The following is a 15,662-nucleotide window of genomic DNA, read 5'->3' as shown; positions in this document are numbered from 1 at the left end:
ACAGTGATTTAAAACTCCATTCGAGAGGCTGTATTGGCCTATATGCCTAAATTAGTAACCACCTATATTGGTGTATTCTTTGCTATTGACATCAATTGACTGTATATCATAAAGAATTCCCACAGTGTGACAATACTGCCTACTCCTCATAGGTAATTGTAATTGTCAATAATTAATCACTATGTCATAATGATGATATTAATGTCAAATAGCTAAGGTATTGTTGTAAAAATAGTCTATAACAAGCATATGTCCAATCGGGTTGTTAGTATAGTATCCACTCAATCATGTTTTATCCACACACAGATAAGATAAAAAATAGTCCTATTTGGTATGCCTAGCAGTGCAACATATCTCATACAGGAGCAGATAGCAATATTAGCATACCTATGTTAAATTTGACCCTATGAATGAGTAACCCATAGGGTACACAGAGGCATGCCAGCTGCTCAGTGTTAGTATAAGCTCAAAACAATTGCGCATCAACTCTGCCTCTGAACGAAAGCACACTGCTCGTGATTATTATGCCATATGCATACTTGGTCTATGATCATCTGTGATAAACTTTGGATACCATACAACCTAATGGGTGATAAACAAACAGCCGCTCGTTCTTGACGCCACCGCCGCGGCATCAGTAAAAGTGCCCTACGCATGTTTCGTGTACTGTGTACACTTCGTCAGGGGGGAGGAGATAAGAGCGTGATGACGTCCATCCTTATTTATATCTTAAGGTAGAGTATTATTCCACCAATCGCCGTAGAGGCGCTGTGGTGATGACTCATACGGCTAATCACATAGCCAGTATGTAGGAGACATTGTTAGGAGGCACATTTAACCCCTTCATACCAGAATTCGAGCGAAACTGCCCCTAGTGTCACAATACCTCAGATTATAATGGATGCCTATAATAGCAGACGGCCATATAATTTATTATAAGAGATTGTCTTTTAAGATGTTATTGATTAGAAGGTAACATTTAAACATTCCACTATATCTGATCTGTTCAAGTGTCACTAAAATAAACCATACACTCCAGAAATATATGCTGTATGTAATGCCTAAACGGTTTATTTAAGTGACACTGGAACAGATCAGGTATACTGGAATGTTTAAATGGTACCTTGAGTCAATAAAACATTGTTTGACAACTTTAACATTGATAACATTAAAAAAAATAGTCTAATTTTAAAATAATGTTAATTACTTTTATTAACTCTGTTACTGCTAGAGGGGCCAGCAACTCACAGCAGCTTTGAATATTAATAATAATAAAAAAAATTGCTTTGACCACACTTCAGCAGTTCTGGGATCAAAATAGAAACATACTATGTCAACCCACACAATCACACTTCAGTCACTGAGGGAGATGAGGAGAGTTGAGCATTTAGAACAGGAAGTGATGTTATTAAACATCATAATTTCCTCAAATTTTATACACTACAGTCATTAATTGCGGTCCAGCATTTTCATGTAATTCTGCACCCAGCTTTTTCCTGGATCACTGCAGACTTGACGACCTTTGATTGTGATGAAGCTAAAAGAGAAATAAGAGTCAGTTGTTAGAAGCAGATTCTCCCTGAAAACGAAAAGATGATGCTTAAACAGACTACATACAGTACACTGTTTTCAAGAAAGGCCAACTGAAAATATTGACAAACAATATTTATCCATGAATGGAGTTCTGCTAAGTAAATTACTTATGATTGCAGGAGAACATTTTCAACCAAAACTCCATTTGTTTGATAGAGGTTGAAAATTGTTTATAATAGGTATAAAATCATAATTTATTTTAGGAAAAAATATATCCAAAATACAACATAATTGAAAAAGAATTTGCACAATACACACACACTTAGCTTGGAGTTCTAGATTTGGTTCTAAATCATTTGGGGTTTTGTTTTTGATTATGAAAATCTGGAGGGTGTTGGTTTTGGAAGGTAAGATTCTGATTTCGCACAACCCAGTTTTGTCCATTTGTAAATAAGATGTTCTTATTGTGTGCTTGGTAGTAAGGAGGCAGCCACTTTGGTTTGAGATGACATTGATAGTGTTATGGAGACTGCGGTGCCTTGAAATTCATTGCTCGTCACCTTGTTTATCCTCCTGGAACAGCAGTAACATGTTCACCCCCACCCCTTTTTTCATCTGATGCTTTAAATAGCAGCAATGAGGAAGAGCACAGGCGTACAGTATGTGTCCCAAAAAGCAGGCGGCAGAAAATAAGTAATGAATCTTGATTAGTTTGAGTTTGTCTTCTATGTCTATTATTATAAATGACATCACAAACCCTGGATGATTTCCCATTTGCTCCCCAAGAAAAACACAGCTACCCGTATCCAGTATGGCTCCTAAAGTATAGTACACTTAGAATCTGTAGATTTTTAAAAGTTTGTTGCCCATATTGCATACAGTATGTAGATGCACTTTGTTTGTTTATTTATTTTACTTAGAGGTGCAAAATGTGTTCTGCAAGATCATGATAACTAACGGTAGAGGTAACAGAAGTTTAATGATAACACAACCCTAATACACAAACGTGTTTAAAGGTAAAGATAAAAGGAGAACTTACACAACAGCTGGCTTGGAGCACCTGCTGCTGGTGACAAAATATTGTAAAACATTTTTGCGGGTAAGAGGTTTCATGGCGTATGAGAAGCAGCAAGAGGTCGGGGTGTCAGCTCTAACTAGAAAACAAACAAAAATTAAGTGAAACAATGCTCGTTGGTCTCTGATTTGCTTTGCACAGTTTTGTCATGTAAGCAATATTTCAAAGGTCCTGCTTAAATAGATTTTGTTTTAAATCAGCTTTTAAGACTACAAAAGCTCCCTTTGGACAGAAGCAAACACCTGAATAATGGAACTGATTTGAAAGACAAACAAAACGGTATATCAAATAGTGATAGAAAAGACCAGTGTATAATAATATGCATGCTCTAAGCTATTAGGATATGTAATAAATAAAATTTTCTTGAGGATCTGAGCAGTTACTACAACTCATTCGCCCTCTTTCACGTGTAGAAATACACTGGGATTTACCCATTATTACATTTAGGGTAAAACTAGGGCAAACCTACTGTGTCACATTTATCAAAGAGAACAATTCCTTTGGTTTTCATGAGAATTTGTTCCTTGAAAAATGTGTTCCAATTTTTGATTTCCCCCCTCTTACAATAATAATAATAATAATAATAATAATCTGTTATGCAGTAAAACAACCAGTTATGTGGCCATCAACTAGTTTTGATGCCAATGCCACTCTTTAGATGAAGTGTAATTGTGAAGAGATTTAAGTGCACTGACTAATACAGGTAATCCTCGCGTTACGACTTTCCGCTTTCCGGCGGACGCGTTTTTTCGACGGCGGCTAATGAATCAAAAACTGCATTATCCGCTGTATTTCGCGTATCCGACGGAAACCACCATATTTTGCGTATCCGACGGAAACCACCACTGGTTAATATTAGGCCCGCTTTCCGACAATCTGCTATCCGACAGGGGTTTGCGGGACACATTGTGTTGGATAAGCGAGGACTCACTGTATTACCATTAAATCAAGACTAGGACACAAATTAAAATAGCAATATACAGCAAGGACCTGAAATGAACATTAGCTTTAATCAGCCACCAAGAGCATTTAAAATGCAGTCGTGCTCGACGCCATCCAGCCCGACATTTGAAATCTATACAGTATGTCTTAACATTTTATTTACTTTCATTTAAAGGAGAAGTTCCTCCTACTCATTTTTTTTTTTACAAAGTGTTGAGGTGGGTTACCCTGAGCCAAACCTTACTATATTCACCTCCAAGGCTATCCCAGTTCACAAGACACTTACCGGTGAAGTTACCAGATTTAAAGAGGCCAACAAAGCAGCTTAAAATATAAATTTAAAAATATATTGTTTTGGTTTTAGTATATTCCGCCTTTGATTATCTTTTAATGAAAACTAATTACCTAAGCTGCCGATCGATTCTACTCCCGTTATCGATCAGCAAAATCCTGCTTCCTAGGGTTCACCAAATGGCTGCCTTTCAGTCTCAAATCAATCCTTCAGTCAGTGTAACTCAGCAGCCACAATGCATTCTTATATTACTAAGGTTTCATTATCTATTGTTACAGTTTGCAGCTCAAATGCTGGGAATATTGGCAACACATTATCACAAACAGGAAAGTGTTACAAACATTTTGCACTGCTGGAAAAATGTGCTAAAACTTACTATAGAGATCAAAGGATTAGCAGTATATTAAAACTTATTAAAAATGGCATTGAGTTGAATAATACATTTTTTTTAAAGGTAAGTATTTTCTATTAACTGATTTATTTAAAAAAAACACATGTAGAATATTTCTTGGATTGCTCTTTTCAATCTCCCGCAGGGGAAACAAAATGGGTGACAAATGTCAGGCCAAGAGGAACCTGCAAAATCATTGGTTGTGGCTTCCTACTGGATGGCAATTTAAATCCCCTTTAAAACCATGCAGTAATACTAATAGCTTCATCAGTATATAACTCTTGGAATGGGGAGTCCACAGAGCTGAAAAAAGTGCAATTCAGACGTGTTTCTGGAGCTGTCAGCAGGTTCTGGATCTCTGCATCTTAAAATGTTATATATGTCATGAAAATAATCAGATAATCAGAATTGGAACTACTTACTAGGAGCTGCGAGAATACTTGAGCAGCACATGACAACAAGAAGAACGGAGAAAGCAACAAGAGACACCTTCATGTTTCAGGCACGCTTCAGGAGGTCTCCCCAAGAGAAGAGGTTGAGGACTTGTTTGCTTGTTGTCTCAGTGGATTGACCTGTTTCAGATTCAGCTTTCATTATATTTATACTGTAGATTCAGGGCAGAAAGAGTTTGTCTTTCACAGGAAGAAGGTGTCACCTTTAGGGTTTGGAAAGTCCATAACGTAAAAGTTTGCTGAGTTATACATTTTGTAGAACAATAAATAAGTCATTACAAAATAACGAGGGGGTGGAATGTTTGCGTGAAAATTTAGACATGAAGAGGGGATTTTTTGTCTCCCTTTACTAGTCCGGATATGGTCTGTGTTTAATCTATTTCTGTCAGTTTCTGTTCTCTACATCATTGTTCTCGTCTGTTTCCTGAGCAATTCCTCTTATTTCATCACTTTCTTGGATGGAATTACAGCATCTCTCATTCTGCAAAATTATCAATACCAGACCTTTTTATAAAATGCAGCCTCAATATGTAAAACGTTTTGGAATATGAAACAGAATACATATGGTGCTCTAAATACATTGGTACAGATATTTATTTTTAAGTTAAATACATTGGAGTAGAACATTTTAAAATATCAAGGATTTGCTCCATGCTTTTTATTTTTTTATCTTTTTATCTACATATTTACAATACCATTTTTCTTTCAAGGAAATAAGGGGATATTTTGTTTTTATTGATCTCCTCCTTTCTGTGTTAAGACATTATTTTTGTGTTAGTGTTAGGGATCTTAGAGTAGAGATGGTATTATTGCCTTAAGAGACCTTAGAAGCCAGATAGTCATGGGCTGGTCCTGCATATTGTGGCCATTACACACACACAGTCAAGATAGGCCCAATGCCTACGTGCGATGGGTAATAAAAATTGACGGTATTTTTTGGCAGTAGCTGTATATCGCTGGGTATCGAACTGAAGAGCATATTATGTGACTAAGTAATTCTGTAATAATTATTCATTTACATTACTTTAAAAATATCACTGAAATGTCACCACTGTAAAAAGCCTCTTTTCTCTGCTGGTGATATATCTAACAACGTAAAAAAGAACTCCACCACTATAGTGTATTATTTATTATAAAACTACATTAATACAAAAAACATATGATATCCCATTCACAAACAACCATAGAGTATGTGCGTTGTGGAGTAATGGTTACTCAAATCTTTACTGCTCTCTGGAAGCGTCTGCTATGTCCTTCATCTGATGTGTGGGATGTTGTATCTGACATTAAATGCTGCCTAATGGCTGGGCTCACCACTTATCTTGTCAGATTTGGCGAGTTTGGACATCCGCAATCAAAGACTCCTCACAAAACCAGTAGGGAACTCAACTCTGCTCTCATTTGAACATAGACTGCAACAAATCTTTCTTCCAAGGGGCAAAAGCAGCTCCCTGAACATACAGAAACCCTATGCATTTCGTAGCGAACTTGCCACGTCATCAGGGGCTGTATGTTAATGCACCTGAGACAATTCTTTATAAACGGGTCAATTACCATGGCAGCAAATTGCTGAAACAATGTATTAAATTATTCCAAATAGTTAACGCTAAATTTACCCATATGTACTCCTACAAAGATGGCACATTAAAATGTAAATATACACAGTATATGGCCTGAGAAAGGATCATCTAGAACTGAAACGTTGCTGTTTCACCCCAAGGATAGCGACATGGGATTTGAGAGTAGGACTGAACATTTGGCATCCGCGCTCTACGACGGGTTTTTCTAAATACAACAAAATTGTATTTGCAACTTGCGACGGCGGCGTGGCCATGCCCCCCCCCTGGCTGTTCAGCCAATGAGGGCGAACCAGTTGCGTGAGGTCATGGCCATGCCCCTGCAAAACCCCCGCCATGCCCCCCATGGTAATCTCTGCCTCTCTCCACAGACCGCAGATCGCGGTGAAACACTGTGCACGCGCCGCAACCCTGCCGGCCGCGTGTGCTACAATGCAGACTGGGATTGCGACCTTAGAGCTGTGCAGGGAGATGCAGCTCTCTCTGTACAGCTCTTACAGACTGCGGCCAGATCGCACAGGGGAGAACTTTGAGAGAGGCTGAGATACCATCGCTGCTGTCCCGTACGATATTGCCATTTTCCTACCTCGCAGTTTGAGATGGTTTCAGATTCTTTCTGAATACCGTGGTAAACACAAATGACAAACCATTCGGTAGGAACATGCCAAACCGTTCGAGATGGCAGCAAAGTTATCAAACCTACTAGAATAGGCCCCTAAGTCTTTTTGCACTCTTGCAACCTTGGAGTTGTGGGCTTTCTATTTTTGTTACTCCTATTGAGATGGCACATGGATATATATATTGACATATTCCCACATAGGATAGTACTGTAGGCAGCTTTCTGTCTGATTCACAGCAGAAAGTGCAGACATAGTGTGGATGTGATCCGCCCCACAAATTCACAGTCACTATGGCTGGTGGATTGGAAACCATACCAGATTTTACAATGGTTCTGCTTTCCCTTTCCTGATCACCTAATTACTAGATCAGGTATTTAGAGCAGAGAGGGTTGCTTTTTTACTCGCTCTCTTAGAGCCTGGAGGCTGGAAGGCTGCTGCTCCCCCCCCAGGATCCAGTTCGGCTAGATGGCCCCCCTCACGTGTTGTGGCATCTGAGAATCTATTGGGATGCTGTCCCCATCTGACAGTTAAGAAATTAATGTTATATCTGTGTGCTATTTAAAGTTGGTAACTGGCTTACCCAGCCAACATTGCAGATAGGGATATGCTGTGTGTTAGACTCCTGACAGGAGTAGATGTTATTTTTATGATTTCTTTTGTTTCTTAAAGTGACGGTGTTTGAAATGTTTAGTGTCACTAATGGAAAAATAAACCGCGGAAGGTTTAGGGCTGAGTGCCTCTTGTGTGTAAAAACGTGTTTGTCCTCCTTTTCTATAAATTAAACCCTAGAAGACTGTCGTGAAGAGTCTGGGCAAACAGCAGTGCTACACAAAGGGAGCCATTTGCCACATGTAGTGGAGAGAGTGGGCAGACACTGAAAGGTCTGTGGGTTTGAGAAAAACATGGGGATTTAAAATGGCTGCCTAGCCAAAGTAAAGTGCAGACTCTGTCCCACTGTGTATGCCCAGTTGTACTTACAACATACACAGAGAATGTGTGTAGTGTGGATGCAATAGTACCCAGAGTTCAGTAGATGAAGATATGTGAAGGCCCTGAACCAAGCAGAAAACCAACATTTTTGCTGAAGAAAATGAAAATTGCACCTAGCACGTGCTGAGTGTAAAGTCTGCCCTGTCAGGTATGAAAAGATTGCTGTGCAAAGCTAACGCCATAAGCAAAGTACTGAGTGTCAAGTTTTCCCTGCCGAGTTTTTAAAATGGCCGACATGACATGTTTTCTTTGTAATGTACATAACCATGCAAAAGAGTGGCCCTTCAGGCCATACGATGATGATGATGACGACTCATGTGTGGCCCTGGGAAGAGAGCCGTACCAACAGAGGGAAGCTGCAAAAGTGACCAGCATCCAGAGCGCTGGACCCCATAACTTTGGAGTCAGTGATGAAGAATTCAGAGCCATGCCGGCTAGAAAAAAACCTGGTAATTTTCTAAAGGAGTCAGTATGCTGGACCTGTCATGAACCAGGACACACGGGAGAAGTGTGTCCCCAAATTTTCAAATACAAACAGTGGCAACAGGATCAGCATGAGGAATACTGTCTCCCACAGCTGCAAAAGCAAGCAACGCATTGTGAGCGCAAGCAAGATGTGGAAGCTGATACTAGTGAGTGTGTTTGAAAAGGTACCCGGGCGCTATCTCTATGTGGCTTGATACAAATGTAGAGATGTCAAAAAAGGGGGGTATGATACTGCCTGAAAATGGTATTCGTTGGATGTCCTCCTGTGACTCGAAACCCCAGCAGGATCTATCCAGGACCCTTGTTGGCAATGAATACAAAAATGAATGGGGGAGCACAGTTATAGGAAACGGGCAGTGTAATGTAACTAGTAATCGATATGGATAGAGCAGTTAACACATCTGTAAAGGTGATGGTTCACGGGGTTGATACCAAACTCAAAAGGTATACATACAATGATGTGTATGTATGGGTGGAAAGGTAAAAGAATATATAACTTACACGGCCTTGTGTAAGTTCAGTCACATCAAGGTTTCTTTGGGTTACTCGTCGCCTTGGAATGATGTGTTTCTTCTACGATTTATACTCTTCTTCTTGGTGTATATTCAGCTTTCCTCGTTCATTCGATGTACCCCTCCAGGGGATTTCCTCTCATGTAAACAAAAAAGAGGGTTAGGTTAAGTCACATATATGTAGAGGTGACAATATGGGGAAGGATGGTATAGTGGTAGGCCATTAAAATATAATGGTATGATCAGGCACTCACACGGGCTAATGTGAGTCTTCTCCTATCTTGGTATCTTATTGTTGCCCATTAGGGATAACTTTCAATTGGTTGTAGGTGGTGATGAAGGGGGGAACAATAAGATATATCACAATACTCACACGGGCCAGTGTGAGTACACACTCCTAGTGGTTTCTTTACACTTTTGTTCCTGTTCTTTATGTACCCCTAAAGCTGAAGATGGGGTGAACACAGATTAAATGACACTATGGTCTGCAGGGTAAAAAACTTTATTTTAAGTAAAAAACATTGATATAAAAACATGAATATAAAAAACAGAAACCAAAGGCTTCTATGGGGAAATAAAAAGCTAGGGGAGTAGTGTGGTGTATAGTGGTAGGGGGTCTCTCCTTCCGCGTCCGGATGGGGAGCTACGACTGCACCTCTGCCTCCTCTGAGATAAGCTAAAAATGTCCCAACTGAAGAATAGAGCAACGCGTTTCGTCCGGAACTGGACTTCCTCAGGCTCAATAGATGTGGACCGGCTGTGCCTTTTCTTTTATGCAGGGATTAGCCAATCCAAATCGCGTTGTAATAGCTTCCAGCTTTCCATCTGCGACGGGACGTCACCATCTTGGGAGTTGTGCGCGCATCGCGTGTTGTGTTAGGTCGCGCATCTGTGAGTTTCATTTTAGGATAAGGTTTTTAAAAATTTATATTATATTCATGTTTTTATACTGCTGCGGCCAAGTTTATTCGAGCATTTGCCCGTTCTTGGCCGCAGCAGTAGCCTGCGATCGCGGGACACCAGGGCTCCCTCGGGGAGCCCCTGGACGCGCGTGCAGGGGGCGCACGCTCCCGAAGACGCGTGACTGCGCGTCTATGACGCGCGGCACGCCGAGGGGCGGCCACTAGCAAGCCGGGAAATCTCCCGGCTTGCGGATCTGGCCGCAGTGTGATAAAGTGTGTCGGTAGTGTATCAATGTTTTTTACTTAAAATAAAGTTTTTTACCCTGCAGACCATAGTGTCATTTAATCTGTGTTCACCTCATCTTCAGCTTTAGGGGTACATAAAGAACAGGAACAAAAGTGTAAAGAAACCACTAGGAGTGTGTACTCACACTGGCCCGTGTGAGTATTGTGATATATCTTATTGTTCCCCCCTTCATCACCACCTACAACCAATTGAAAGTTATCCCTAACGGGCAACAATAAGATACCAAGATAGGAGAAGACTCACATTAGCCCGTGTGAGTGCTTGATCATACCATTATATTTTAATGGCCTACCACTATACCATCCTTCCCCATATTGTCGCCTCTATATATATGTGACTTAACCTAACCCTCTTTTTTGTTTACATGAGAGGAAATCCCCCTGGAGGAGTACATCGAATGAATGAGGAAAGCTGAATATACACCAAGAAGAAGAGTATAAATCGTAGAAGAAACACATCATTCCAAGGCGACGGGAAACCCAAAGAAACCTTGATGTGACTGAACTTACACAAGACCGTGTAAGTTATATATTCTTTTACCTTTCCACCCACATATACACATCATTGTATGTATACCTTTTGAGTTTGGTATCCGCCCCGTGAACCATCACCTTTACAGATGTGTTAACTGCTCTATCCATATCGATTACTAGTTACATTACACTGCCCGTTTCCTATAACTGTGCTCCCCCATTCTTTTTTGTATTCACTAGTGAGTGTGTGCCCAGTTATATTGATATCTCTGGAGCTAATAAAGCAAAGAGAAAAAAGAAGAAAAAGAAAAGTATTTATCAAGTCACAGAGGAAGTGACTGAACCACTTGAGCCTGCGATGTCACGACAACGTGCGTCAGAAAGGCGCCGAGAGGTGTTGCAGACCGGAGTGACGAGCGGAATCGTCACGGTAACAGTGGCAAAGAAAAAGAAGGAGCAAAGGGAAGCTGAATCCTTGATCCAGGATAAAGAGGCCTCACTTTCTGCACTCCAACCTGCCAGCCATGATTATGAAGTCCTGTGGGAGCAATTGGATAGGTAGCGAGAAGTGAACGCCAAGGTACAGGAGGCTGACGCCGAGTTACAGAGTTGTATATTCCCAGCTATACGTGCGTACGAGGCTTTGAAGAAAACAGAGAGTCTCTTACGGAGTGAGTTGGAGGAGGTGACGACCAGTCTGGAAAGGGCAAATATTGCGGCGGCTGCCATGGATGGAAAGCAGAATAAGTAGGACGGACTACAGTAATTGCTAACCTGAAACAAAAATATGGGGAGGCTCTGCAAGAGATTCGCAATTGCCGTAGAGAGTTGGAAGTCTATCAGAAAGAGGTTCACGCTTGCAGAACAGAGCTGGAACACTCTCACCAAGAGGGCCATGGTCTAAACACAGAGCTGTGTATAATGAAGGAAGCCTAAGAGAATGCCCTGAGTGATTTACAGACTGTAAAGAGAGAAAATATAAGTCTGAAAGAAGAAAATTCAGATTTGTCTGACCAGGCTAGTGAAGGAAAGGAGAAGCTTCACCAAACAGGAAAAGTGACAAAACAATTGTCCTAGGAAAATGTAGAAGTACAGGCAGCACTGCTGAATACAGAGAGAATGCTGGAAAAAGACCGCCTCTCCCTGGAGCAGCATACACAAACAGAGCATATACTTCAGAGCCAGCTGCAAGAGCTGCGTGCGCATGTAGAAGCAGTGGCCAAGGAGAAGCAGTGGGTCCTGCAGGAAGAAAGTATCCTGGCTGCTAAAAAAGTAAAAGTTCTGCAGGAGCAACTGAATACCCAATGCCCCCCTCCCCCACCCCCCACAGGGTAGCATGAGCAGCTGAAGATAACGCTGAGCATCACAAGCGCATCTCTGGAGGTGGAGCTTAGAAGCCAGGTGACTCTGTATGAGAAGGAGCACGAGAAGGTCCAGAAACTAGCGCAAGCGATGGAGAAGCAGAGAGGCTGCTCCATCCCCAAAAGTCAGTACACTCAGGAGAAAGAGGTATGGAAATTGCAAGCAGCGGCGACCATTGTGATGAAATCTGCTGAGCTCCAAAATATGAAGGATGCGCTGATGCAAACTCAGAGCAAGCACAAGGAAGAGGTGAAGGCCTTGAAAGGAGGCATGCATAATCAAATTGCAGAGCTGCAGACGCAGATTGCTGAGCTCAAGATACAGCTCCCAAAAAAGGAAGAGAGGGAGGAGGTGTCCGTCCTTCAAGTGTCCCACCTGACTCGGTGCTATGAGGCCAAAATGGCAGATGCCTGCGACTTGTGGGTCCACACGGCCAATGAAAGGGCCCAGCTGCAGCTGGAGCAGGTCCAGGAGGAGCACCGGCAGCTGCAGGTCAGAAATAAAGAAAATGAAACATATTTAAGCCTGGCTCTGAGTCATGTGGAATTGCGATTCAACTCCAAAGAAGCTGAACTGGCAACGGCATTGAATGGGAAAAGAAGTTCAGAAGGACAGCTTCAAGAGCTGAAAATTCAAATAGCTGGTCTTGAATGCTCTTTAAGTGATACCACAAATCGGCACAAGACTAGAAAAGTAGAAATAGATTCTGGACATCACATAGAGTTCAAAAGCAAGCTGGCAGTGGCTTTGCAAGACCTGAGCAACGGTTACAAGGAATAGACATTTAGTACTAAATTGAAGTCTGAAAAGATGAAGTTAGAGAAAGAGATTCCAACGCTAAAAGACATACGTCGGTCACAGAAGGTGAACATGGAAAGTGAACTCAATGCCCACACTGATGACAAAGAGGAAGGAGAAACAGCTGGTTTTGATAGTGCTGCTGCTATTCCAGAAGCAGATGGGCACCCACCTGGGAATACTGAGAATGAACTCCCTGATCTGGGATTTAAAAATCCAGAGCCTCAATTTAATTTCCTGTGTTCAGATGATTACCAAACTAGTGAAGACACCCAGGCCACCACAAAAGATGTTTTAGCCAAGATTGTGGCAGTTCTGGGAAATACAAAGTGGATTGAAAATCCTGATGAAGTTATTAATATTGACTTGTGCAAGATACAGCGAGCGTTAAAATGAAGTCTGTGGATGTAAGGGACTGGAAGTCAAGAAAAAAAAATGTGTTGGAACTAACCGATTAGGTTACATATTAGGTTACATGTGCGGACTATGTCACGGACACTTAACCTTGCAAATAAGCTAGTATAGTTATGTGGTATTATGCCTCTAGGATGAGCAGTGCATGAATATTGCAAGGTTGTATTTTCTGAAAATGTAGGTAAGACTACAAGTTGGTATACAGGGTTGACGGCCCTTAACAAGATTACTAAGTAATGTAAAAAGTTAATGGCCCTTTTGATATAATATGGTTCATATTCTAGAGTAGGATAATCCCAGGGAGGTGATAGAAACTTTCCGGTTTCGTGAATATATATACAGATAATATTTATCATATTCTGTGATATAGAAAGTTGTTTACTAAGAAAAATGGTTCCTTATTGAAAGGAACAAAATACAGTATGTTTGTCAAGAATAGATGTGTAGAACGCCAGTGCATCAGAAAAACAAGTCCAAGTCAAGAATAGTATGTTATGACGAAGCATAGTCTCAGTAATTTAGAACAAAGAATTTGTGCCCAGCACTCCAAGAAAGAATGGTAGAGATAGAGTACGTCAAAATAAGAATTTTTACTGATATATAAAGATTGTACAAGGCAAACAACAACACATATCCATGATACGCAAATGACTGCTATGGACTAAATGGCAGATCAAAATCACATACTCCTATGTTACATAATACACAGAATAAAAATCCTAAATAGGGGAAGGGAAACTGTAAGGAATCAGGGAACACGTCCCCTGCGGCGTGTTCCCTCCTTACCTGCTGCTCCACACACCTCCGCACCGCATACAGAACGCGTGCACACATGGAGGACTTTCTACTCCTCCACGGAGCTTGGCTCCGCCCTCGCACGCAACGCGCTTCCGTCATGCGCGGCGTGCACATGACGTTCGTGCACCGCTGCCCAGCTGCGAGGCAAGTCTACTAACCTTTCCCACCTGTCTCCTGCACCTTGCAGCCAATCTCTGCTTCTGTAGAGGCCGCGCCTCCGCTCCTCCCCTCAGTCCCATTTGTGCTTGTCTGCTATTTAATCCCAGCTGTCTCACTCATTCCTTGCTGAGCATAGTTCATGGTAACCTTGTTTTTCCACGTCCCTGCCTTGTGCTTTACCTTGTTGCTACTTATTTCTCCTGTGTACCGACCCGGCTTGACTTTAGGACCTCTCTCTGGATTACCGACCCCGGCTTGCCTCTGACCATCCACACTTCTCAATCCCTGACCATGGCTATCGGACCAACTACCTCCCTACTGGCTCCAACCCCTGACCACGGCACGGACACTGACGACTCTCCTGGCACCTACCTAAGATCTCGGCAAGTATCCAGATTAACCCACACTCTCCAATCCAGACCCGGCGATCTTGACTATCCACCCTCCAGACGCGCCTCTGCTGCTGTGGGTGCACAGTTTCATACTTTCCCAACTCAGTACCGGGGTCCCGCCTTGTTCGTGGTGAGCGCAAGCATTACAGTATGCTCAGCCCAACGAACATGGACCCTCCTAAGGTGGGTCAAGTAAGCCCTCTAGACCGTCTCTATCGGTTGGAGGGGCAGGTCAGTTCTTTAGCCCATGATTTTGTGAACTTTTCTCTACAACAGCAGCAAAATAGACCCACGAGACCGGCAGCGACCTTCTCACCGACTCTGGAACAAACCATGTCCGCTGAGCCGCGACTCCCTACTCCTAACCGCTATGCTGGTGACCCCCACGAATGCAGAGGATTCCTTAACCAATGTGAAATTCAATATGAATTAACCCCTTCTCGTTTTTCCTCTGCAAGGTTGAAAGTAGCTTATATTATCGCTCTGCTGAATGATGACGCCCTGGCTTGGGCATCCCCCATTTGGGTACAAAGACCAGAAATTACTCAGGATTAATCTCGCTTTATAAAAGAATTTAAGCAGGTCTTTGACACCACAGGGCGCAAGATCACTGCAGCATCCTCTCTCTTTCATATTTCTCAAGGCCTCCGGTCAGTCGCTAAGTACGCTCTTGAGTTCCGGACCGTTGCCGTGACGCTCAGTGCAGCTGATAGAAGTGACACATTCTGTATTTTGATTCACACCTTTCGTAGGTGCATTTCCAGGTACTGAGCGTTGAAGAGAGAGATCTGAGGACAACGCATAGTGTGGAGAGATCCAGTGTCAGCTGTAGTGACCTGACTTGAGGATTAAAGATACCAATCAGTACCTGCTTTCTGCATAATTGCTGTAAGTAGCTAGTGACTGGGGGAGAGAGTTTCTAATACTCAGAATTTATTGCGCAATGGTTTTCTGTTTTCTATTCTTCCAGAATCCTGCAACCATGAAATATTAAGAAAATTTCACAGAGGAAAGAAGTGACAGTGAGATCAGAACTCTCTTGGATTCCAAATCCTTTTTCCCTCCCCATGTTCAAGGAAGGACTGGTATTTTTCATATTGTTTTTTGTGATTTTTTGCACCAGGACTTTTCTCTCTTATTGTCTCTTACTTGTGAACGAGCTGACATCCAACGGAGGTGGGGTGGTT

The 15,662-nt window shown here is 42.0% G+C and overlaps 1 protein-coding gene across 1 annotated transcript; it reads right to left on the bottom strand.

Moving 5' to 3' along the window:
• Positions 1–1,194: 1,194 nt before the first annotated feature.
• LOC142489341 (C-C motif chemokine 3-like) lies at positions 1,195–4,882 on the bottom strand. The gene is made up of 3 exons (XM_075589909.1): positions 4,656–4,882; positions 2,573–2,687; positions 1,195–1,537 (listed from the first exon to the last, which is right to left on the bottom strand). The coding sequence occupies exons 1-3, from the start codon at positions 4,726–4,728 to the stop codon at positions 1,450–1,452; spliced, it is 276 nt and encodes a 91-aa protein (XP_075446024.1). The 5' UTR covers positions 4,729–4,882; the 3' UTR covers positions 1,195–1,449.
• Positions 4,883–15,662: the final 10,780 nt, after the last annotated feature.

This window comes from Ascaphus truei, chromosome 3 (assembly GCF_040206685.1).
Source record: "Ascaphus truei isolate aAscTru1 chromosome 3, aAscTru1.hap1, whole genome shotgun sequence".
NCBI classification, from domain to species: Eukaryota; Metazoa; Chordata; class Amphibia; order Anura; family Ascaphidae; genus Ascaphus; species Ascaphus truei.
The sequence above is the reverse complement of the archived record's forward strand: the minus strand, read 5'-3'. Positions and strand labels throughout refer to the sequence as shown.